The sequence below is a fragment of the Rhinichthys klamathensis genome, unplaced genomic scaffold (genome assembly GCF_029890125.1).
Source record: "Rhinichthys klamathensis goyatoka isolate OS25496 unplaced genomic scaffold, OSU_Roscu_1.1 h1tg000020l_1, whole genome shotgun sequence".
NCBI classification, from domain to species: domain Eukaryota; kingdom Metazoa; phylum Chordata; class Actinopteri; order Cypriniformes; family Leuciscidae; genus Rhinichthys; species Rhinichthys klamathensis.
Window position 1 is genome coordinate 126938 of NW_026606571.1, and position 26572 is coordinate 153509.

General features: G+C 37.7%; 1 protein-coding gene across 17 annotated transcripts in view; it reads right to left on the reverse strand.

The window, feature by feature from the left end:
* hspg2 (heparan sulfate proteoglycan 2) overlaps positions 1-26572 on the reverse strand; it is a 121955-nt gene that overhangs the window by 67073 nt on the left and 28310 nt on the right. For 15 of the 17 annotated variants that reach the window (XM_056238530.1, XM_056238524.1, XM_056238537.1 and 12 more), the window contains exons 2-7: positions 19008-19122; positions 18261-18329; positions 2077-2186; positions 1771-1829; positions 1307-1467; positions 205-243 (exon numbers count right to left, since the gene is read on the reverse strand). In XM_056238530.1, coding sequence (XP_056094505.1) covers positions 205-243; positions 1307-1467; positions 1771-1829; positions 2077-2186; positions 18261-18329; positions 19008-19122 — 553 coding nt within the window. The remainder of the gene's footprint in view (positions 1-204; positions 244-1306; positions 1468-1770; positions 1830-2076; positions 2187-18260; positions 18330-19007; positions 19123-26572) is intronic. The other 2 variants (XM_056238539.1, XM_056238589.1) reach the window with 1 other exon arrangement.

A 26572-nucleotide genomic window follows, 5' to 3' on the forward strand; every position in this document is an offset into this window, starting at 1 on the left:
ATCACTTCAAATCAATGACAAGCCATGCAAAGCCTTTTGTTCTTCTTTTGGTCTTCATCAGACTGCACACATGCATACAAGTTTCATTCTTTATCCAGCCACTACATAATCTGAGAATTCCTTGCAGTTTTCATAAGTGAGCAAGACTGGTCTGTGTTCTAATGCGCTACAGTCTCCATGCAGCAGACCTGGCTGAAGACAAACCTGGCACACCGATGGGCTCCACAGGAGGGAGTGTATCAGCTATGAACCAGACACAAATATTATCTATACTACATTCTGTTGAATGATGACTAGTTCCAAACAGAACTGCAAGAATGGATAGTTAAACAGACTGTAAAGTGTAAAAGACAGGGGTGTAAAAATGCAATGAAAATTTGAAAACGACACCTGTGAGACGAACCGGTCTCGTATCTCCTCACGGAGGAGCGGAAGCATAAAGGACGAGCGACGAATGTGAAGAGCGAGAGAGGAACAGGCCTGAACTTATGTTGTGTTTTGTTTTATGATATGTGACAGCAGTCGTCCGTGAGGGGCTGCTGTCTTTTACTTTTGTTTTGTATTCGTTTTATTTTACGTTATTAAACTTGTTGATTGTTCGCCGGTTCCCGCCTTCTTCCCATAACATCTGAACCTCGTTACATTCTTATTCTACAATTTATAAGCATGCAAAAGATCTCTGTCAATATCATAATTTATTGTTATTTATAAAATGTATTATTATTAGAAGTAGTAATAATAATGAATTGTGTTAGTTTTATTCCACATTTATAAGCCTGCAAAATATCTGACAATTGAAATTTCAATGCATGAATTATTTATTTTATCATAATCATCATTACATAATCATCATTATTAGTTATAATAATGTTATATTATTATTATTACTTGTTATGCAAAATATAACAAACATGCAAAATATCTGTCAAAATTATTATTATCATTGTTATTAATAAGATATATATTAATAATTATAATTATTGTTTTCCAAAATATAAAATAAACATCTCAAATATATGTCAATATCATTATTATTATAAAAAAATAATAATAATAATAATATCAATGTAATTTTTGTTGTTTGTTATATTGTTAGTTTATCAATATTTTTGTCAATATTCTAATATAGAAAATTGCCCCTCAAGCTAAATTTGAGTCTGCAGCCTATTTTGTTTTTACTTTAAATGAATCATACCAAAATGATCAAATCCAAGTAAATAGCAACCAATTTTCAGTTATCATGATTTATTGCACCATTTAGTAAGGAATCATAATCTAATCATTATTAGAAAAGTATTGAACAAACCTTCTCCAAGCCGTCTGAACTGGAAGCCAATTACTGAGGTATCGTAGGAAGCAATGGTGCCCTCTTTAACCACAGAGAACAGGACACCTCTGATCTGCGTTTCATTAGAGTTGTTATCTGAGCCGACGTCCAGCTCCACAAACACATCTTTGTCGATTGTCCTGCGAAATGTACGCAGAGCACACTTAATCGAAACAACAAACAAACCACATAAACCAACATAAGATAGTGAGCTGGTATCTCAGGCTGGTCAGGCTGGTCTGTCTGATGTTTTTACAAAGGGTTCGGGCACCCCCTTGACCAGCTTGTTTAAGATGTTTTTCAGCCGGGTAATCATAAAAAGTCCCATAACACATACAAAAAAGGTGTTTGATTACATGAATGTCCTAATGTCCCAAGTAAACTGACAATCCTTCTACATGAGATTATGCAAAAGAGTGTTTGAAACTGGAAATTGTGTTTACTTGATGAGAACCACATTGACAGTCTGCTGTCCTGGTATCCTGTTGTAGTCAGACTCGAGCTGTGGTGGAAATAAACGTCATTAATCACCACATGCTGGCCTTGCCATACAAAGTACTTCAGTTTCAGTGTACTAAATCAGGTAAACACTGATTTAAACATTAACACTGTACAGACAAGAATCAGAGGAAAGGCATGTGATCAATAATATGACCCAATACCCATGTGGAGCACACCCTTAATTATTATTGTGTAAACTCCTTTGGTAGTATTTCTTAAAGTCACAGTCCTTGAGTAGTTGCACGTACCGTATCAACGACAGCAGATGATATCTCTTGGAAAGCAGGAGAGTAGATGTCATCAAGTTCAGGCCCATACTGGAATGAGTTTGTGAAGTTCACCAGTGCCCGATAGTAAACTAGAAATGAGAATACAGTTGTCAGACTCACAAAAACAGTGACAGACAATTATTATTATTATACTGAATTACATCCATGTAGAGCAATTTGCAAATGTAATTTGGCTCTATAAAAGTATCTGATGACATTTCACTTGAGAAACACAAATATACAAACTATGCACAAATCAATATTATCAATATTATTGTCAATGTCCTTCAAAAATGATGATTTTCTGTTATAAATTATAATTATCTTTATATTTCATAGATTAAATATTATTTATAAATGATCAATAATAATTGTATTCTTTACACTTTTATCATACACAAGTTAGTTTCTAAGAATGCACCGATATTATAACTATGTCCAGTAAGTTGAAAATTCGACTAAATGTATCGATCATAAATGTCCAATATTAAAATTTTGCATTATTTTGTCTAAATATAACAAAAAATAAGTTAACACAGCATCACAACATTATAATTTACAGTATAAAATTTACTAAAGAATGTATTTAACATTTTGTGTTATTAAAGTATTGGTGTTTTAAAAAATAAACTAACAGAGTTAGATTACAGCAAAGACAATCTAAATGTAAAAATAGAGGATATGGATATATATATATATATATATATATATATATATATATATATATATATACATACACTCACCGGCCACTTTATTAGGTACACCTGTCCAACTGCTTGTTAACACTTAATTTCTAAGCAGCCAATCACATGGCGGCAACTCAGTGCATTTAGGCATGTAGACATGGTCAAGACAATCTCCTGCAGTTCAAACCGAGCATCAGTATGGGGAAGAAAGTTGATTTGAGTGACTTTGAACGTGGCATGATTGTTGGTGCCAGAAGGGCTGGTCTGAGTATTTCAGAAACTGCTAATCTACTGGGATTTTCACGCACAACCATCTCTAGGGTTTACAGAGAATGGTCCGAAAAAGAAAAAACATCCAGTGAGCGGCAGTTGTGTGGGCGGAAATGCCTTGTTGATGCCAGAGGTCAGAGGAGAATGGCCAGACTGGTTCGAGCTGATAGAAGGGCAACAGTGACTGAAATAACCACTCGTTACAACCGAGGTATGCAGCAAAGCATTTGTGAAGCCACAACACGCACAACCTTGAGGCGGATGGGCTACAACAGCAGAAGACTCCACCGGGTACCACTCATCTCCACTACAAATAGGAAAAAGAGGCTACAATTTGCAAGAGCTCACCAAAATTGAACAGTTGAAGACTGGAAAAATGTTGCCTGGTCTGATGAGTCTCGATTTCTGTTGAGACATTCAGATGTTAGAGTCAGAATTTGGCGTAAACAGAATGAGAACATGGAACCATCATGCCTTGTTACCACTGTGCAGGCTGGTGGGGGTGGTGTAATGGTGTGGGGGATGTTTTCCTGGCACACTTTAGGCCCCTTAGTGCCAATTGGGCATCGTTTAAATGCCACGGCCTACCTGAGCATTGTTTCTGACCATGTCCATCCCTTTATGGCCACCATGTACCCATCCTCTGATGGCTACTTCCACCATGTCACAAAGCTCTAATCATTTCAAATTGGTTTCTTGAACATGACAATGAGTTCACTGTACTAAAATGGTCTCCACAGTCACCAGATCTCAACCCAATAGAGCATCTTTGGGATGTGGTGGAACGGGAGATTCGCATCATGGATGTGCAGCCGACAAATCTGCGGCAACTGTGTGATGCCATCATGTCAATATGGACCAAACTCCCTGAGGAATGCTTCCAGCACCTTGTTTAACCCTTTCACACGTAAGTTTAAAATATTCTAACTGACCCCCCAGCGTGAGTTTTTCAAGACGACCGTTATTTAGAACCTGTCACTTTAATGTTTCCATGGTGACGCGTCATTTCTTGTCACGTGACACAGCGCAATCACAACACAGAGCTGAATGAGTGATGATCTGCTTTTATGTCTTTTTTCCATTTCTATTCAAAATATTCACAAATGTATTAGCTACAGCATGAAACACTGATATTCCGATTGTCAAATATGTGCAAGTGGATGTGTTTTGTTGTTTAAACATATTTATAACGATCGCGTTAGTTGAGCTGTATGCACGATGGGCGGCGCCATGTTAGTTTGTTTCACAGTTCAGAGAATCGGACCTGTTGTTTCTCACGAAATACATGAAAGTAAGTGGCCGGTGAACTAGGAGAAGAATAGGGTAAAATGTAAAGCTACTTACACAATGTGTATCTGATATGAATAAAACGTTTTGTCTTATTATAATGGAAATGATTATTGTTGCCGTTTCCATAGACATCAGTGTCTATTTTACTAATTCAAAATCACTGTTTTGCTAGTACTTATGTGTATTTAAATGTCTGAAACCTAAAATAAACATTATGTGGTTTAAAATACTCAATAGTTGTGATATATGACAGCACTGAGTGCGTCTGTCTCTGGCTCAGCGCCAGCCAACGCGCGAAAGCACGTTTGAATTTAGCAGTTGATCACGTGATGCACTGACCGTTCTAATCACACCGGTGTGATCGTACGCTCCAGGGACCAGCCAAGACTGATCACACCGGTGTGATCGTACGCGTCAATGGGTTAATCTATGCCACGAAGAATTGAGGCAGTTCTGAAGGCAAAAGGGGGTCCAACCCGTTACTAGCATGGGGTACCTAATAAAGTGGCCGGTGAGTGTATATATATATATACACACACACACACACACACAAACAAAAACATCTATTGTCTTTATTCTGATGCCAGCCGATAACCGATGACCAATATATAATATAGATATATGGTGCTTGTGTGACATTTGAGGAGACCAGAAAGAACAGCCTAAACAAACTAAGACCTACAAAAAAACCATGAATAAACACGCAAGTAAACAACCAAGAGTGCTGCTAAAGACAATAGTCGAGTAGGGCCTTGAGGCACATGTCATGTATAATATTGTTTATGTATAATATAGATAAATTCGGTCATAAAAAGTTCAAATAATCATTGAGAAGCACAGCATTACAACATCTATTCAGCAAATGTTTCAGCATCAGCGGCTCCAATTCTTCTTCAAAAAGCTGCCGTTCAATACCGAAAACAAATACATGCTATTAGCTTAAGCCCAGTCTCTCAACATTAACCTTTAAAAAGCTCCAGCCTTTTTACTGCCCTCCCGGCAGCTCGTCTGGGTGGGTTTACCCGATTTCAGTTTGTCAAACTGAATAGAAAAAAAAGGGAAGTCAATATTTGAGCTCTTTCTTGCAGTTAGCTGCCACTCGCCATAGTTCTCCAGCAGGGTCATGTTTAATGCGACTGCCAAATGGACACACAGCTTATACACACAAGTCACACACATCCCAAACAGACTCTTTTGACCTTTTACTCCTCCTAATGTATTTATAGATTCATTCCAATTGATATTATAATCACAGACATTAATTAACTTGCTTTTCACAGAATCCAGACACCTGCTGTCACCGTCCGGTCAAATGTATTTGCCATGCACACACAGTTTATTGGAAATTCGCACTTAGTGCTGACACGATTAAGAAAAGAAAGTGGCCCAGAGCTCAATCTTTTCTAATTGTGCAATACACTGACACATGGTCGCCTGCTTCATTAATGGCATCCTCCAAAAAAAAAAAAAAGAAGTTAACTTAGGTCATTTAAGGACAGAGAGAGATGAAAACAAAGTAAGAGTGTCAGAAGGTCTTGACTGACTGCCTTTGTCTGTATGTTCTGTAATGTCACCATGGCCGGACCATTACAGCCTGGACAGAGGAAAGGCAACATCAAAAGGTCCCGTCAAAGTGTTGGCACTGACCCGTGATTAATCGAATCACTTGTGTGGGCACACTGTAAAAGCACAAGCCTCTCTCTTTCGAGAGCACAGACTGCCCAGCGTAATCTCGTCTCAGTTGCTCTCGCTAATAAGGCTGCAACTTAGAAAACCACATTCTCGCTTTGGAACAGAGCAAAAGCCCATTCAGTCTTTCCATTTAGGAAATCCCCTGTGGAACGCCAGCGAGTGCACTGAAACTGCATTCGGACAAGGGAAAGGACAGTGAAATGAAAGCATTCCAAATGCTTAATTCATAAACTCTTCTCGCTATACAACAGCATAACTTTGGCAGCTTTGTGGGCCGAGTCCTCAGCGGGACACACGGAGGACTGTGCGGAAGACAAAGAGCCGATTGAGCCAATGCGGCCCGTCTGGCCTTTAAAGCGTGAGTCTTTCAACTCGACCTTCACTCCTCTCACTCCTTCTCCCAAGAACCCTTCACTCTGAATCGAACACTCGAAGTAGTCTTCTGGTCTTATTTTGCGACTCTGTGGAATGCACTTGGACGGAGATTGGCTGATTTTTCACCAGTCTATTCCCAGACACAAACCATCCAAATGTCAAATGTACATTTGCGAGAGGAAAACCTCCATCCATCACAATGCCAAAAAGCCAGCTGGCAGGGCATCTTGTTGTCGTTCTGGTACTAAACAGAATTTCACACCCTCAAGCATGGAAATGCATAACCCGTTTAGCTTGTGTTCACAGCTCGGAGATCTACAAGCAAATGGTGAACGCATAAATTGGAGTGTAAAACTGAAAATTCATGTGAGGGTGAAACCTACAGAAAAAAAGAAAATTGTCAGGGTTCTCAAACTTTGTGACACAATATTAAACATGTATTTGATTTATTTTGTGATAATGGCAAAGCTGCATGTTTTCAAAAAATGTTTAATGAATTGAAATACTAATTATACATTAAATTAATTAACCACAAATCATTTTGTGATTCCAGAAGTTTCAAGAACTATAAATAGTTACCGAGGGGGACATAAATAAATATATAATTTAAATATCATTTCAATCTTTAAAGATTTGAGTTCGATTATTTTGATATATGAATAATAATGTATTGTTTTAAATACCCAAGTAATCCTGTGGCCCCTTTGAAGACCCTCAGGACTTTATGCCGAGATTAATAATTCTCTTAAAATATCAGATCATTTGACCTTTTTATGACAGGGTTATTTAAGGATTTAAAATGCTTTGAGGTGTGACTCCTCAAAATGCAATCCAATATTTAGTAATGATATTTACACATTATTATTATTATTGATAAACATTGTCAAAATTATTAATATAACAGACATTTATGAATTAATCATAATTTGTAAAAATGTTTTTAACTTTTATAAAAATATACATTTTTAAATAATGATTAAGATGTCACCTTGAATAACATATGTTATTACTTTTTTTTTTGCTTTGTTACGCCACATGACCCATTCATTGAAACATATCTTGAAAATGGCATGCAAGTTTTTCCAAAAACCAAATGAAACCAGCATGAACACAAAGAGTACATTTATAAGAATTCGACACAAGCTAGATTCTTTTTAAACATTTGTCGTGAACACTCAGACGTCACTGACCCAGATAACTCAAAGTACTTGGAAAGAATCAATAGAGCAAAACAGGGTGTTACAAACATATTTTAAAAAAATATATATCAGCTTAAATATAACCTTTATATACATAAGGTTAAAATGGTTGCATTGTTAGGGAATCAACCATATCAAAGATAATGCCGCGTAATTGAAGAGTTCAGCTGAGAACACGACCTACTGTACTCATGCTGCTCAGTGCTCAAGATGTCCCCAGAGGACCGAAACATGGACAAAGAACAGAGGCATTGGGGTCAAAGGGTCAAAGGAAAATGATTGTGCAAACCGTGAATGGAATAAGAGGAAAGAGGCAGGACGTGTGTGGAGGAGATTTTATTTCAAGGACGGTGGGGAAACAATAGAGACAAAAACAGAGGAAGAACAACAGATTTGACCATATTCGTTCTCAGTGTTGTGATAAGTGCAAACCAGAGGGTTAGATGGATATGAACTGCTATGATACATCCGAGATTCAATAAGTATGAGATCCAGTAGAAGCAGCCCAGCTGGAGAAGACACGGTTTAATTGATGCATGTTTTCTATTTTGAATGGCAGATTTTGATTTGTGCGTGTTTAAGAGCCACATTCCTCTGGCACAGCAGAGCATTGACAGTGAACCACTGAGCCAGAGGTGACGCTGCATCAACATCTGTCTATGAAGACACAGATCGTCGCTAGAATTCTCTCAGCCTGCTTTAAATCCCAGCTACAATTATCATGGTGGGATCTCAATAAGTCATTGTGGTTTGCAGGATATCCTCCACTCCAGCCAGTATCCAAACTTCCACGGTCTAGTTTTAACTCTTTTCTCTCGCAAATACACCAGTTGAATAGATATATTCTGGGCTACCAGTGGGACGGACACATCCTGTTTTCTCTCGCATACTTGAAGACTCGGAAAAGATAATTGGTCTTGACGTCAAAATTTGATTAAATCACTTCTGGTTTCTACTGTAGAATATTTAGTTATTATTTACTCACCCTCGTGATCATTTTTAATAGTTTAATTACGTTCTTCAACGATTATATCTCCTGCAACTACTACACTAGAAGACCTACAAGGAAACAATGCAAAAGTATTTCAAGGCAAGCTGGAAATATTATTGATCTCAAAACAAGCACAAGTAAATACCATCACATTCTCACAAACTTTCTATGAGAATATAAAAGAACATCCGTCTGAGTGATCGTGGACATACAGAGTGGTAATGTGGTTGAGAGATAGTTTTGGTAATTGCTATGATTATGTATTGCTGTTCATTCCATCCCACGCTAAGTGGTGTTAATGAGGTATCCACAAATTCAAAGCCGTCCTGCATCAAAATCAAAGTGCCGAGTTGAAAGAAGCGACACTATTAGAACTGTCCTTTTATGTACTGAACTGCTTCTGACAATTTCACACTACAAAGCCTTCAGTGTGCCATCACAGAGAGACAAAGCGAGCACTCTTTCTTCCTTTAAAGATAAAACAAGCACGAACACACTTCATTCTTTCTCTTTGTCCGTCTCTCTCGCGCTACTGTAGCTTCCATTAAGTTCTTTTGATCAGTTGAACAATGAACATTATTTATTTAGTTTAGCCACTGGAACCAAAGCTGCGAATTACTTTATAACTCCCAAAAGATGGATTATTACTTTTATTATGGACACTCCCAGACCTTCTGCAGGAAAGCCCTGAAGCACAATAAAAAAAGCTTAGCTGTGGTGAAACCCAAAGATGTTTCCATTAGCAGTAAATGATCTCATTTACTGTAGGTCAACTATTGCAATCATCATAACTTCTGAATTGAAACTTTCTACATGTATTACAGATGTGGCAGATTATTAGCCAGCAATGGGTTAGCAATGACTTTCAAATACTGTCTGTGTCTTTGTGAGTCTCATATTGTAAGGACATTTGTGACTGCAAATTTGTCCAGTGAGAGAAATAAAGCAATGTTTCCTATGGAGGAGGACAAGATTTTCCAAGGCAACGCATATGTTGCTGCCATAACAATGAGTGGCAGTATCTAAGGGATGAAAGCGGTTCATGAGGACGGCTATTTGGGAAGTTCTGTTCAGTAAACTTGGTTCTCAACTGGCTTTGCTTCAGAACCCAGATTTTACATTAAACAATAAGTGGTAAGCCAATACTACCAATATTATTATTAAATTAATTAATAGTTATTAAAATCCAAAATTTGTACATAATTTTTTTTAGGTGAAAAAAAAAGTCCAAAACAACTCACAGCTCACATCATTGCCTATACAAATTAAGGCGACACATGTGGATGTGGCTTCATTTTGCTCAGTAAATATTTGACTTAAAACTAAATAAAAAGGTTAAAAATGGAATTAAATACTATATGAACATTTATGAACATACTGTGTGTGTATATATATATATATATATATATATATATATATATATATATATATATATATATATATATACACACACACACAATAGTCAACATTTGGTGTGGATCAAAAAAGTTAATCAAAGTTGTCCTAAGACAAGAAACGGATATTGTGCAAAACTCATGTATAACTTTGATGAAAGGTTTTGATCCACTTCAAATGTTGACTACTATAGGCCTGTCAAGCGATTACAATTTTGAATCTAATTATTTACATGATGTGCTGATTAATATATCGCAAATTAATCGCACATCAAATTTGGCTGAGAAATTACCCCCAAAAGACAATTTAAAGTCATTATTGTGTTAAATGAGAAAAGTATTAAATAGGCATTACCAAAAGTAGCTTTAGAAAGAAATATTTTATTTGATTGAGCGTAGAATTTATTAAACAAACTTTTAGGCTACAACGGCCATGAACTTTTTTTTTCTTTTTTTTTTTTTTTTTTTTAAAGCTGCATCTGAATTGGTATTTAGATATATTAAAGACCAAAACAATTTGATTACCAACATTCTTCAAAATACCTTTTATAAAAGACAGGTTCTTCTAAGGCGAGAAAATGTAAATAAACAATTTTCATTTTTGGGCAAACTCAAAATAGGCGAAATCAGAATTGAGGGCAAATTCTAATATATATACATATATACACTCACCGGCCACTTTATTAGGTACACCTGTCCAACTGCTCGTTAACACTTAATTTCTAAGCAGCCAATCACATGGCGGCAACTCAGTGCATTTAGGCATGTAGACATGGTCAAGACAATCTCCTGCAGTTCAAACCGAGCATCAGTATGGGGAAGAAAGGTGATTTGAGTGACTTTGAACGTGGCATGATTGTTGGTGCCAGAAGGGCTGGTCTGAGTATTTCAGAAACTGCTAATCTACTGGGATTTTCACGCACAACCATCTCTAGGGTTTACAGAGAATGGTCCGAAAAAGAAAAAAACATCCAGTGAGCGGCAGTTCTGTGGGCGGAAATGCCTTGTTGATGCCAGAGGTCAGAGGAGAATGGCCAGACTGGTTCGAGCTGATAGAAGGGCAACAGTGACTGAAATAACCACTCGTTACAACCGAGGTATGCAGCAAAGCATTTGTGAAGCCACAACACGCACAACCTTGAGGCGGATGGGCTACAACAGCAGAAGACCCCACCGGGTACCACTCATCTCCACTACAAATAGGAAAAAGAGGCTACAATTTGCAAGAGCTCACCAAAATTGAACAGTTGAAGACTGGAAAAATGTTGCCTGGTCTGATGAGTCTCGATTTCTGTTGAGACATTCAGATGTTAGAGTCAGAATTTGGCGTAAACAGAATGAGAACATGGAACCATCATGCCTTGTTACCACTGTGCAGGCTGGTGGTGGTGGTGTAATGGTGTGGGGGATGTTTTCCTGGCACACTTTAGGCCCCTTAGTGCCAATTGGGCATCGTTTAAATGCCACGGCCTACCTGAGCATTGTTTCTGACCATGTCCATCCCTTTATGGCCACCATGTACCCATCCTCTGATGGCTACTTCCACCATGTCACAAAGCTCTAATCATTTCAAATTGGTTTCTTGAACATGACAATGAGTTCACTGTACTAAAATGGCCTCCACAGTCACCAGATCTCAACCCAATAGAGCATCTTTGGGATGTGGTGGAATGGGAGATTCGCATCATGGATGTGCAGCCGACAAATCTGCGGCAACTGTGTGATGCCATCATGTCAATATGGACCAAACTCCCTGAGGAATGCTTCCAGCACCTTGTTGAATCTATGCCACGAAGAATTGAGGCAGTTCTGAAGGCAAAAGGGGGTCCAACCCGTTACTAGCATGGGGTACCTAATAAAGTGGCCGGTGAGTGTATATATATATATATACACTCACCTAAAGGATTATTAGGAACACCATCCTAATACTGTGTTTGACGCCCTTTCGCCTTCAGAACTGCCTTAATTCTACGTGGCATTGATTCAACAAGGTGCTGAAAGCATTCTTTAGAAATGTTGGCCCATATTGATAGGATAGCATCTTGCAGTTGATGGAGATTTGTGGGATGCACATCCAGGGCACGAAGCTCCCGTTCCACCACATCCCAAAGATTCTCTATTGGGTTGAGATCTGGTGACTGTGGGGGCCATTTTAGTACAGTGAACTCATTGTCATGTTCAAGAAACCAATTTGAAATTATTCGAGCTTTGTGACATGGTGCATTATCCTGCTGGAATTAGCCATCAGAGGATGGGTACATGGTGGCCATAAAGGGATGGACATGGTCAGAAACAATGCTCAGGTAGGCCATGGCATTTAAACAATGCCCAATTGGCACTAAGGGGCCTAAAGTGTGCCAAGAAAACATCCCCCACACCATTACACTACCACCACCAGCCTGCACAGTGGTAACAAGGCATGATGGATCCATGTTCTCATTCTGTTTACGCCAAATTCTGACTCTACCATCTGAATGTCTCAACATAAATCGAGACTCGTCAGACCAGGCAACATTTCTCCAGTCTTCAACTGTCCAATTTTGGTGAGCTCTTGCAAATTGTAGCCTCTTTTTCCCATTTGTAGTGGAGATGAGTGGTACCCAGTGGGGTCTTCTGCTGTTGTAGCCCATCCGCTCAAGGTTGGGCGTGTTGTGGCTTCACAAATGCTTTGCTGCATACCTCGGTTGTAACGAGTGGTTATTTCAGTCAAAGTTGCTCTTCTATCAGCTTGAATCAGTCGGCCCATTCTCCTCTGACCTCTAGCATCAACAAGGCATTTTCGCCCACAGGACTGCCGCATACTGGATGTTTTTCCCTTTTCACACCATTCTTTGTAAACCCTAGAAATGGTTGTGCGTGAAAATCCCCGTAACTGAGCAGATTGTGAAATACTCAGACCGGCCCGTCTGGCACCAACAACCATGCCACGCTCAAAATTGCTTAAATCACCTTTCTTTCCCATTCTGACATTCAGTTTGGAGTTCAGGAGATTGTCTTGACCAGGACCACATCCCTAAATGCATTGAAGCAACTGCCATGTGATTGGTTGATTAGATAATTGCATTAATGAGAAATTGAACAGGTGTTCCTAATAATCCTTTAGGTGAGTGTATATATATATATATATATATATATATATATATATATATATATGAAATCAATCAATAAATATACTTTTTTTTTATTGCCGTCCATGATGATCCTATCAGAACAGACCTGTGACTCTTATTAGGTCAGGACCCACCCAGGGCCGTCGCTAGTGGGGTGAAAGGTGGTGACAATAATAGGGGCCCCCGCTGCCCAGGGGGCCCCACAAAATCCAGCAGTTGTACTATTTAGGCCCCTGTAGTATGAATAATTCTAATATTTATATTAGTTGTATGCCTGAGATTTAAATGAAAACCACAAAAACGTGCAATTTGGGTAAATATTTTTCTAAATATCTGCTGCTCTTACCTCCATAAAAATGGTTTAGTCCGACCTAAAGTATGTATTAATTATTCAGTCAGAGTCAGTGACAAACATCAGACGGACCCAATAAAATTGTAAGTCCCGCCCCAGCTCGTGAACAGAACCAATCAGAGTTGAGGCGGCAGCCTGAAGTTAACGATGAACTTGGTGGAAGAGCAGGAGACTAACTGACTGAAAAATGTCGGGGAAAAGAAAACAAATCAGGGAACCAGAAATGCCAGGAAAAGACGGAGAGGGAGGCAAGGAGAGTGGTTGTATCCCAGTCGATCAAGACGTTCTTAAAGACCGGTTATATATTGTTATTTCGCTGGGAATTAGAAAACTTCCGTCTACAGTCTGCCGTGTACAGTCATTTTTTATTATCGGTGCGCGCCGCAATCGACCGAATGATTACATGGTCTAAATTCCTGTCTTTTTACAGTATTGTAACTAGAGTTTTAAAAAAATTACACGCGTCACGACGCATTGCATTATGCATCTGACCTGCCGGCTGATGATATTTAAAACATCGAGAAAACACGAATACAACACACTGCACTTGGATGAATAAATGTAGCCTATTCGCTTTATTTAATAATATTACCAGTTCCATATTATCTTTATTAAAAAATAAGACAATGAATGCTTTTATTTTTTGAATTAGACTGCATTCTTGTCAATTTTTTAAATGTTTACTTTTTGATTTATGAATTATAACAGACTGAAGGGGGAAAAATTTATTACTTTTTAAAAATTGGTTTTATTATTATTTAACAATTTCTTGCTTTTTTTATTAGTTGTAATTTTTATATAAACATTTAACTTTTAAAATAAAGGTTTTACAACAACATCACCATCTTCTGTTATGTGGGCCTCCATGTTCATCTATTGTACAGTATATGATGAGGGTGGTGGGGGCCCACATCAATATTTTTTCAGGGGGCCCCGAATCCTCTAGCTACGGCCCTGGACCCACCAGTCAAGAACCACATTTTGTTCATTTTCTCAATGATTTGCTCTTTTCTCTTTCTGACAGAATGTATATGGCCTCCTCTGAGAAGGTGAGACCTCAACAACATGGAAACCAAAATAACCGCAGCTGCCCCTCCATGTCCCAATGCTGCTGTATAACTATCATCTTTGCAGCCCTGACACACAACATTACATCAACTGCACGACCAGGACAGGCAGGAATGGAAAGCTGAGTGGCCTTTTTTTCTGGGAGGTTTTCTGGATCAGATGTTTTGACATCGGTTCACTTTTGCAGAGCTCAAGAGTCATGCACAAGTGGCCCTCAATCTTTGTGTGCAAGGAACCATTTTACTTTTCAGTAATAGGATTTAGATAAACGATAAACATGCAGAATATGTTCAAAGGATAAAATCAACAAAAATAAAGTTTAGTTTAAAAAGGTCATGTATGTTAGAAATAAATAAATAATTCATTAAAAAAGGTAGATATTCAAATAGAAATGATGTTAAAGTTAATATATTATTATATATGTCAACACAGCGGAGTAAGCCAGAGCTTTCAAAGAAAACATTTACATGAATTGAGAAACAGATATTACCTAGATTTCATTTTACAACTATGATTTCATCTTGCCCGAACACCTCTGATTATGTTTATGGGTAGATGATTTAACAAATTAACAAGTTGGTCCTTCGAGCTTCTTACCTAGTCCGCACTGTAATCAAACACAAATTCCATGAGGAGGCGTTGAGATAAGCATTCTCATGGCCACATTGTAAAATGATCTCCTGGCCATTCTCTGAAAGCAACTATCTGTATGCTATGGTAACCTTTGTCTCCTCAGCTCCTGTGTTCAGGGTTTGTATGAGGGCCTGTGAAACTTCTGAGGTTCTGTTGAGCCAAAAGAGGGTGAGGAGACCTCTCATGTCTTTATCAGGCTTTATCAGACAAACAAATAAACGGGAATATATAGCGGCCCAGATTAAAGAGTCTTCTTGTGTGCTAAGGGGGTTTGTGACTGATAAAGAAAAGATGCCGGATATAATTTCTTTGGGCTGCTTATCCAGTGCTTGACACAATCATGTGTTTTGAAATGATCACATTTTTATAATTTGACAAATGCCTTACTACAGGGACAGTTCCTCAGGAGTAACCTGGGGTTAAGTGTCTTGCTCACGGGTAGATTGTTGACAGACCCCAAAAATTCTAGAGTTCATAAATCATCCCTTCTGCGGTTTAAACCAACAACCTTTGGGTTACCAGCACAGAATTGCTGACCACGAAGCTACAACCACTTCAACTGACCACATCAAAAGGCTTAGAATTAGCCTTAGGAAAGAAAATATATATATATACATCTCACAGAGAGCAATGAGATTCAAATGGAAAGCAAATAGAGACTATGCTCAAGTCTCATATGTGTTGAACATCTTAGAATGAGAAAATGAAAGATAACCATTTCAAGGCCTATTCTTCAGAGCATAGCACACTTATATTTTAAAATGTAATAAACACGATCATGATAACCTTGCTCATGACAGAACATTCTCTCGGTCCCAAAATTCACAGTAAAGACCACTTAGGCTTACGTATAAAACTATTTCAAGTGCAGACGCCCAATGTGAAAGTATGGATGGAAAATGCATCAGAAAAACAGGATGCAGTGTAAAAGGTGCTACAGTTGCAGGATATGAACTCTCATCAGTGACAGGGAAGGAAAGGTGGTTACACAGACCTCTTAGTTGACACGAAAAAGAGCGCACAGGTTAGACGTCCACAAATACTCCACACCAGGAAGTCAAATGTTCTTTCCCAAGTGCAGTCAGGCAAAGATCTATAAATGGCTTTAGAGAATAAACTTTCCCCTTTAGAAGGGGGATTACCACTGGCTGACTCATAGTCTCAGCCTATCCAGCCTTAAAACATTATGTGGCAGATATTTTTGTTAAAAGATGTTTATTTGTTATTTATGAATCTACCAATTGCACTGAGATTAGAAAAATGCTTAGATAAATGAAAGCATCCTGACTTCAAACCAACCTCATGTGGCGTGCTGAACCTCAAATATCATTAGTGGGTCATCAGATCAACATTATGCTCCAGTTCAAGCTTTGAGGGATGGCAACTCTACTAAACTTGCGTCTAAATTTACCAAACTACGTGTTAGCTTTGAGAATCTCACTGGTGTTGGTCACTTCATAACCTGGAGTCTGAGAGAGGTGATGTTTAAGAGTTGACTCATTCAGCTGTTTAGATCTGGCACCTCTTAGTTGGCACTGTCACCCTCTGGAAGTCCATCTTCTGAATACGCTAAAGCTACAACAGAAATATCCCTTCCTAATCAGTGTGGAGGTGTGCACGCAATGCTATTTTTGGGAGTAAAGCTCAGGTGTCGGACTGCAGAGCTCCTACCAAAACAATCATTCCGCCATGATGTCATGCAATACAATGGCCCAGACTGCCTCCATAAGGACAGACGCAAAAGTTGTTCCAAAGATAGAATAGTTTAGAGGGGGAAAATGCAGAAGTCTGACCCTGTGGCTGAGACACTTTCGGCATGTGGTATCTAAATTACACAAGGTCTGTTTTCAAAATGAGGTTGGATGCCACACAACACAAGAAATTAAACTAATGAAACTAGTGGTTATCAAAAGTCTGAGATGAATTGTTAAAGAATTGTTCCTTTACAAATGATATTATTAGCATAACAATCTGAGTGGAAAGTTCAATTACAAATGTACACGAATTTCACAATTTCTTAGTATTTAGGATTTCTTTCTGAATTTATTTGATTAAAAATAAAGTAAAAACCGAGACATTGTGAAATATTATTACAATTTCAAATAACTTTTCTTTTTGAATATATTTTAAAATGCAATTTATTCCTGTGATGGCAAAGCTGGATTTTCAGCATCATTATTCCAGTTCAGTCACATGATCCTTCAGAAATTATTATAATATGCTGATTTGCTGCTCAAGAAACATTAATTTTTATCAATCCTAAAAACAGTTGAGGTGCGATATTTTTGTGGGGATTTTTATGCTAAACGATTTTTATGATAAAATTAAAAGAACAGCAATTATTTCAAATCGATATTTGTAACAATGACTTTACTGTCACTTTTTGAATTATGCATCCTAACATCCTTATGCATTAATTTGATTTAATCTGACTGACCCCAAACGTGTGAATGATAGTGTAATCTTTTTTCATTTTAAATTTGACAGAATCTTAAATTATATATAAATTGTATATTTCCAGGTTTATATTAGATTTTGAATCAAATATTTTCAATGTGGTCTTAGACATTTGGACCCCACTATATGAAATATAACTACACAGAACTTCTGTAAAAATGTGACAAAAGAATACCATTTACGTACCCTTAAAAAAATAAAACTCAAAGAGAAGAAAAATGTGTTACATGTTACCAGATCATGAAAGGCGAGAATTAAACATGCGACGTGAGGAAATCAATACATGACAGTTTGTATCGTCTGTTCTGGCGCTATTTCTTATACTGACTTTCATGTGTGCTGCTATGTTTACACCTCAGCATCTCATCTGATGAAAGGAGAAATGAGTATTGTTTGGATCTCTGGCACAAATCTGAGGCCCTTGTTGTGATGACAATGCTGTCTCATCACTGGTGACCGGATGTGACTGAGACACTATTCAGCAGACGCAACAACTCTATATAACGCTTCAGAAGATGATTAAAACGCTTTCAACTTTTACAGCAAGATCTGTTGAGGCATCTCTTTTATCACACTGATATGAAATGTGTGACTATTGTCATGTTGTAATACTTCCTCTCCATAAAAAAGAAAAAAAGATTCTCACTTGTCATAAGCGTGCCTGGATCAACCGTACTCGGCTCAGGAGTGCTTCCATCCTCTTCTCCACTGATGTCTGAAAGAAAAAAAAGAAGAAATTAGTTTTTATTTTTAGTTAAACACAAAAATACTCCTGTTAGGCAGGTGAATCATGACAAAACACTTAAAACTTCTAGCTATGCTAGCCTGCATTCTACATAAGCTAAGCATTCTGAAGTGTGTGTAGAGATGAATCACGAAACTAGTCATCCAACAACCAAAGGTAATCAGTAAGGTCAACTAGTTGTAGATGTTTTTTGAATATATAATAGCATTCAAAAATTTGGGGTTGATAAGATTTTTTTTGTGTGTGTGTGTGATGTTTTTCTATTTTAATATATTTTCGAATGTAATTTATTCCTGTGGTGGCAATCTGAATCCTGAATTTTCAGCAGCATTACTCAAGTCTTCAGTGTCACATTATAAATGTCAGTCACTTTTTATTAATTTAAAGGGGTGGTATAATGCCCCTTTTTACAATATGTAAAATAAGTCTCTGTTGTCCCCAGAGTGTGTATGTTAAGTATTATCTCAAAATACCCCACAGATCATTTTTTACAGCATGTTAAACAATTCTAACATAAAAAAATGAAAATATGCAGTTTTGCATTTATGCAATTTTATACTTTTGTTTTTGGTTAAAAGGAGTCTGGCATAATGAACATTTCTATTCCTTCATTATAGGTACTCAGCAATAGCATTCAGAGAGTCTCACCTCCTGAAGGATCATAGTACTCTTCATCATCCACATATCCTCCCGGCCGCTTGTTTTCCTCCTCTAAATCCTCTGGAAAGGGCACCTCATCCCACACTTTAGAACTCTGAGCCACCTGTAGTCAAAACAAATGAAACCACAATTTATGGGATTGAAATGAGCATCTCCAAACACATCCCAAGTTATAAGAGACCTACAGAAGAGAGGTGCAAACACAATGCCTTCAGGCTCCACTGAAGGAAGAAGAGATAAATGTTATATCTTTGTGCTGTGCATGCATGCAAAAAAATGCATATCTTGCTCATCACCGAGACATGAAATGAAAGTAAACAGCTGCCCTAAAAAGTTTTTAGACACTGAAGTCTCACTTCAAAATGTCTCAAAGTCATTGTACTGTATGTGCATTAAAACATCACGGTAAATTTCCAACATGAAATTGCTAGACAAAGATCTAGGTGATCACCTTTTACCTCCATGGTAACACCCTAACCCATTAACACAGATTAATGTCAAACCCATGAGAGGTCATAAAAATCACAGACTTAACTCTAGTCTTTGATAAAAGCATATTTGAAACCTCTTGTAATTATTATAAAACTACAGCATGTTACACAGCAAAATAGTATCAGGATTTCACAAACAAATCTAATTTGCAAGGATGAATTGTCCTTATATATAAACATGTTTAATATTGTTTGTATTGCTTGTATTTAACACCAAATACAAGATTTGCACCATTTCAGTCAAAGAAAGCATATACATAACATAATATCTTAAAGGTTTGGTGTCAGTAAGATTAAAATAAAGAAATTAATACTTTTATTCGTAAGTTATTATTAAGTACGCATTGAATTGGTCAAAAGGGAAGACACGTATAATGTTACAAAACATTTCTATTTCAAATAAATTATGTTCTTTTGAACTTTCTTACTATCAGAGAATCCTGAAAATGTATCGGTTTCCACAAAAATATTAAATCAAAACAAACGTTTTCAAATTTGATTATAATAATAAGAAATATTTTTTCTTTTTTTTTTAACCAAATTAGCATATTATAATAATTGCTCAAATTAAGCTTTGACAAGACAGGAATAAAATATATATTTTTAATGTATTCAAAAAAGAAAACTGTTATTATATATTTATCCATGTGACTCCGGTGGTTTAACCTCAATTTTATGAAGCGACGCGAGTGCTTTGTTTGCGCAAAATAAACCCCCATCATTTACCACTTTACTTACAAAATATTCATCTCCAACGCACGTTCACGAGAGCACCACGACGCAGTGCATGCGTGATGTGTTGACGCAAGAGCAGACGTTGTTGTTGTTGCTGCGTGAAAGCGTGTTGGAGATTCATATTTTGTAAATAAAGTGCTAAATTATGCTTTTTTGCACAAACAAAGCAATCAAGTCGCTTCATAAAATTGAGGTTAAGCCACTGGAGATGCATGTATTGTCATATTTGACATATTGTAGTATGTCTTCTCTACCTTTCTGGGGCTTGAAAGTGGTAGTTGCGTAGGCTGTCAAATTCAATGGAGGGATAGAAAGCTCTCAGAAGATGTTCCGAAGAGGAGCGAAAATCTTACGGGTTGGGAACGACATGAGGGTGAGTAATTACTGACAATTATAATTTTTGGGTGAACTATGCCTTTAACGCAATAAAAAGAAAGTATGAATAATCAAACTGATGAACATTGCCTACGGGTATCTCAAGACAAAACATACAACATAATAAACATGAGAGAAACATTATACATTGCTTCTTCTGATACATTTTGCATAGTTGGCAGAAACTCCAAACAACCAGCAGTGTCTTCTGCTTATTCACTTCTTTGCTCAACAATAAAAGCTTTGATGATTTTATTCAATCGTCCCTTCTGCACCGCAGTTCTCATCTTCACTTTTGTATACGTGTTTGGCAAGATGCCACATTTGGCATTTTCGGTCTTCATAGCCCGCCAGTTCCCATTTCCCTGCATCTCCATCATGGCCACAGTTCCCATTTAAATGGCTCCCGCAAATAAATAACTTGATCTCCCCCCCAAATCCTTTCTCCCCTGACTGAACACTTTAAAACAACAATCCTGGAGCATTTTCAAAAGGAAAGCGCTGACTGGCAAAATTCTTTCAATTGAAGCTGCTCAGCGAACCTTTGCTGATCACTGGCTGCTTCCCTGTCCCTTGGGATGGAGTACTCCCAAAACGAGACATTCTGTCATTGTTGTCATCCATAAATGTAGCATATTTCTGGTGAGAAGAATTAGTAAATGGGTATGTGTCAATTTAATTATCCAGATATGACGCACAACTTAGCTAAAAGGAAAAATACACTACAGTATGATTGTTATGACTATTGTTATAGGGTATCAAGGTATCAAGGTAAAAAGAATAGGTAACTTTTACTCACATTTACTCATACCCATATGCTCTTTTCCATACCAGGGGCTGTCAACCTCCAAAAAGGAAAGAAGGCACAATAAGAGCATGCTAAAAGTAGCCCATACAACTTGTGTGCTATTTTCCAGTCTTCTAAAACCATGACAGCTTTGTGTGAGGATTTGAAAGAATTTGTCATTCATTAAAAATATTACTTGACAGTCATGATCATCATTTACTCATTGGCCTTGCGTGTCAAACAGGTTTCAAAAGACATGAAGGCGAGTAAATGACAACAGACTTTTCAAATTCTCTTAGAAGGCTTGAGTTCACCTAGCCAAAGGAAATGACAGCACAGGCAAACATACACGAACTGCATTCCAAGGAATCTCACTGTTTACTTTCCAATTATGACATTCACAATGCCAAGAGTTTGTTCTACAGGAACGGTAAAGAAACAGACAAAAGCAACATCAGATCGCATAGTTTTGCAAGAAAAGTTTGAGCCTGGTTTTCCCAGCAGCAGTTTACAAGGCAAGACACCAAATTCACCGTATCTATGCCCATGGACATTTGATAAGCAGAGAGAGCAGGACGATACAAATGGAATGAGATGGTCATGGCCAGCTTGCTTGGACTTCCACTCTTCTGCTAATGAGTGACTCACACTCAACCTCCAAAGTGTAATAATGATGACTAGAAAGGACAGATGTGCACTGCTGAAGTGCATTGGAGGCTTATCCGCTCCCACACACACCCCTCTCTGGCATTTCCAACCCCCAATCAGACCCATGTCCAATTTCCAAGGCCTTACGAGCACAGCGTGAGAAAAGGATTTTAGTACTTTAGTTTTGTTCACATTGGAGTGCAGCTGTGTGACGGATGCTACCAGTGTTGAGCATGTTACTTAAAAAAAGTAATTAGTTATAGTTACTAGTTACTTCTCACAAATAGTAACTGAGTTCGTAACTGAGTTACATCATTATAAAAGTAACTAATTACCAGAGAAAGTAACTATTGCGTTACTTAAAAAAAAAAAAAAAAATCAAATAGGCCTATGTCAAATAATTTGGATGCCCCCAGTATTAAATATGTTAAATTAATGAAATGGACACTTAATAGTGTAGATTAGTGTTCAATGTTTTATAATAATAATTTATTCTATTTTAATGTTGCTGTGGGACAATGTGAGAGACGCCTATTAAATTCAATATATTATTCTAAATATTAGCATTACTATAGTAGAACAATAAAACATTATAGATGGTTTACTTAATATCGCACAGACCCCAACTGGCCAACAAATAAGTTTAAAAATAAATTATGCTTCTTAAGAAATGTACCAAAAATGAATAAATAATAATAAAAAATATACATACTCTTTGTGCATATTAAAATGATAAAACTGTTACACAACTTCACAACTAGTAGACATACTGTAGCCTGAGTATTTTCTTCCTAACAAAAGTAAACAGTTTAACAAGTGCTCTCTCAATATAATACTGAACAATTTACCAAAAAAAAATATAATACTAAAATATAATATTTTGGGGGTTTATTTTTATAACCTATAGCGAACGTCATCATCTGAGGTTATTTAAGCCAAATTCTAGACATGTTTGCCGCACGTGTTTACAACCGGTCAAACAAAGATGTTTTCTGTGAATGTTCCCTGCAGGTTATTTTCGGGTTTATTTTATAACCTAAACAGAACGTTACCTGACGGTAATTTTTTAGATTTTATTTGTATAACCATGTAAATTAATTAACGTTGCAGATATGTGTCATTTATTTATAAACAAACTATATAATGCTCGGACACCCTCGGTCTCTCTTGCGCAACTGTTGAGCGCGCTCTCGGACACACTCGGTCTCTCTCGCGCATTGAGCGCGCTCGCGCCAATCGCTTCGCTTTTGTCCACTCCGGCTTTTGTCCACTCCGCCTCCACACACACACACACACACACACACCAGAGAAAAAAACTTTGCAGGTCCTATGGCGGAGAGAGAGCCTACTCGGATGCAAGCCGCTTCAGTGAGTTCAATTATAGTAACGCCACATTTTTTTTTGTCAGTAACGGTAACTGCGTTGTAACGGGGGAAACAGTAATTCGTTTGATTACTCGTTACTGAAAAAGATAACGCCGTTAGTAACGCCGTTTATTTATAACGCCGTTATTCCCATCACTGGATGCTACCGCACATGACTCATGACTAAACTCCACAATTACTTTACAATCATAATATGCAACATGTTCGGAATACTGTTTGAGACATACACATACATATATATATATATATATACACACATATAAATAGAATACAACTCTTGACTACTGAACTGATTAGCCTACTTGATTATGGTACAGTATTCAGTACAGTGGCAATAAAAATGTAATTGAAACTATAAAGTCCTGACTGCTCATTATCTAAAATTGAATGATACTAAAATGGAATACAATACATCAGAATGGCAATAACAGTAGTTGAAACCTACACTCGCCACACTGTATTACATAAGGATTTAATGGACGTAATGGGGATGACGGTTTTTAAAAACACAAATGGAATGTAAACGGTAAGTAGGTGAAAGCTTGAGATATGCACTTTATACCCCCATCTGAGTCAGAACACCACAGCACAGCTTAACACAGGCAGAACAGAGGGCAAACTTCCTGACCTCCATAAAACAACTCACTGTATATTATAGGGCCAGAAGTGCAAACCGTCCATTATCCTTCTCTTATCATATAATTGCACTTCCTTGCTTGATATGGTACTGCTTTTAGCCATGTCAAAGCAGAACCGAAATGTATAAGTGAATAGTTCTGATTCTCTGTTCTAAGACCTAGTCAGGGACCTAATTTTGTTGCCCAAGCAACAATCGCTCGGCATGATAGCCCAGCAATATTGCTCAAAAAGTTGCCCTGTGTATCATCACCTTTAGGACTGGTTCACACAGAAAGCGGTTTTGCTTTGAAAAACGCGTCTTTTAAAGAGACGTCTTTTAAAAGTTGAACTTTTAACTTGAGTGGCATGTTTTTAGAACGTCATGTCATGCGCGAGACGCTGCACAAGACACGAGACGCAACGGTCATACATGTCCGTCTAGCACTAAAGTAGCGCAGTGGAATGGAAAAACGTGATTTTCCAGTACAGGATGAGAGCTTATTATGAAAACGATGGATTATTTATTTTTGCTAATTATTTTATTTCAGTTAGTTTTTCAGTTGTTAGTTTTGTTTAGTTTAGTTTTTCAGTTATGTTGAAATTTCAAATTTACTTCAGTTTACAAAAATGCTTTTTGACCAATAGTTTTCGTTTCAGTTTTTGTTTACAAAAATAACCTTGGTTCCAAATCAGTCACTTAGGAGTTTCCATGACAGTTATTGGTTAGCAGTGGAAGCAGAGCAACTAACTATGTTTTGGAACAATTCTAGGATTAATGATGAGGGAGTTGGAGTGAAATTCACATTTTCCACACCTATTATACACAGCCGCTATAGAAAACATTCATCTAACAGCCAAGGGATGACAACAGGAAAGATTTATGCAAGTGAAAGACAATAGCAAAAGACATACAGGTAAAGACAGAGATTCCTCTGCGAGTTTAACCTCTCAGAGAAGGAGAATGCAAGGTGATGACAAGCTGGCAATTTTGAAACGACTAAACCTCAGCTTGAGCACCTTAAGGGTAAAGACCATGATGAGAAATACCCTTCAACTACACAAAGCACTTTGGACAGGATTTGACACCAACTACTCTCAACAAACACATGCCCCATTCACTTTAACCATAGCATACTCGCTAGATGAGGCACATTCTTAAACAAGTTGTTACGGTCTTCAACATAGGCTTAGGGGGAGAAAAGGATGGTCAAAAGGCTGACAGCATACTTCTGGCAACTAGAACCCTTGCCCCGGGACATGCATGCATTCCCACATGGACACAAAGCGAGCATTTTGGATTGAGCGAGGACTCCCACAGGCATTCCAATGCATACTGGGCAAGATTTGACATACATGCACTCAAATGTGCCCAGCGCAGCTGTTTCCCATGCTGAAATGGAAGCAGGGAGCTGGGAGTTTCGCTCTGCCACTGTTTAGACAATCAGGTTTCTCTGCTATTCATCTTTTCCACTCTCTGGACATGCTATCCCAGTGAGATGCTCTCCTGCTTCCCTTCGCTATTGAGTGGCTCCATCCCCATGAGCACATCTGCGCAGTCATCCAGCTCACACTGATCCCCACATACTGCAGGCTTGTTCCTCCGCACCAGGCATTAAGCAGCTGACCTGTGTGGGCTTGCATGGTAGATTTGGCTTCATGAAAAGGAAAATGAGGTGACCAAGACACAATTAGGCACAGTTTTAAAAAGTCTCAGGTGATCTGATCACATGTGGTCGACATTGCTTTTAACATTTAGTAATAAAGCTCTTGTTTTAGTACAATGGATGATTCACAGGTGAGCAAGCAGCCCTGCCAAGGATTCATTCAGACTGATTACACCTAATTACACTTTAAATGCAATATGGTCACATGGGTTTTCAAATAATGTCAAATGTGGCTTGAGTGATTCAATCATAAAATGTTTTAGAAAGCTGTAAAAACATGTATTTCGCGCAGTCAACTTGTAATCAGATCAGCTGAAACAGTTAGTACCGGTCAAATTATGTCATTATTTACCAATTTATCAATTTAAATTACCAATTTATATTTATCAATATGGCATCAAATATAACATGGAAGTTTAAACATGCTTGCGTGATACAGGAGAACAAACGTCATTGGTTCTTGTGTATCAAGCAGGACATTTGAGTTACTTTTTAAGCTTACTTCACCTTTTTGATGCATGAAAGTTTCTCGGTTACAGACTCAACAGAGGGACAGAAATCTCTCAGGTTTCATTATCTTGATATATGCTTCAAAGATGAATGAAAGTCTTATGGGTTTAGAACGACATGAGGTTGAGTAATTGATTCCAGAATTTTCATTTTTGGGAACTAAGCCTTTAACCATGCCATTCAGTTACACTGGCATGAATAAACCACTCAATACTGTCCAAACCACAAGCAGTCTGCCGCTCTCTGGGTGTGCTCTGTGACTTTTCACCCTGCGAAACTTATCATTTATGACAGATTTCACGGTCTTTACTTGCCCTTACCTTCTACAATTGAGTGCCAC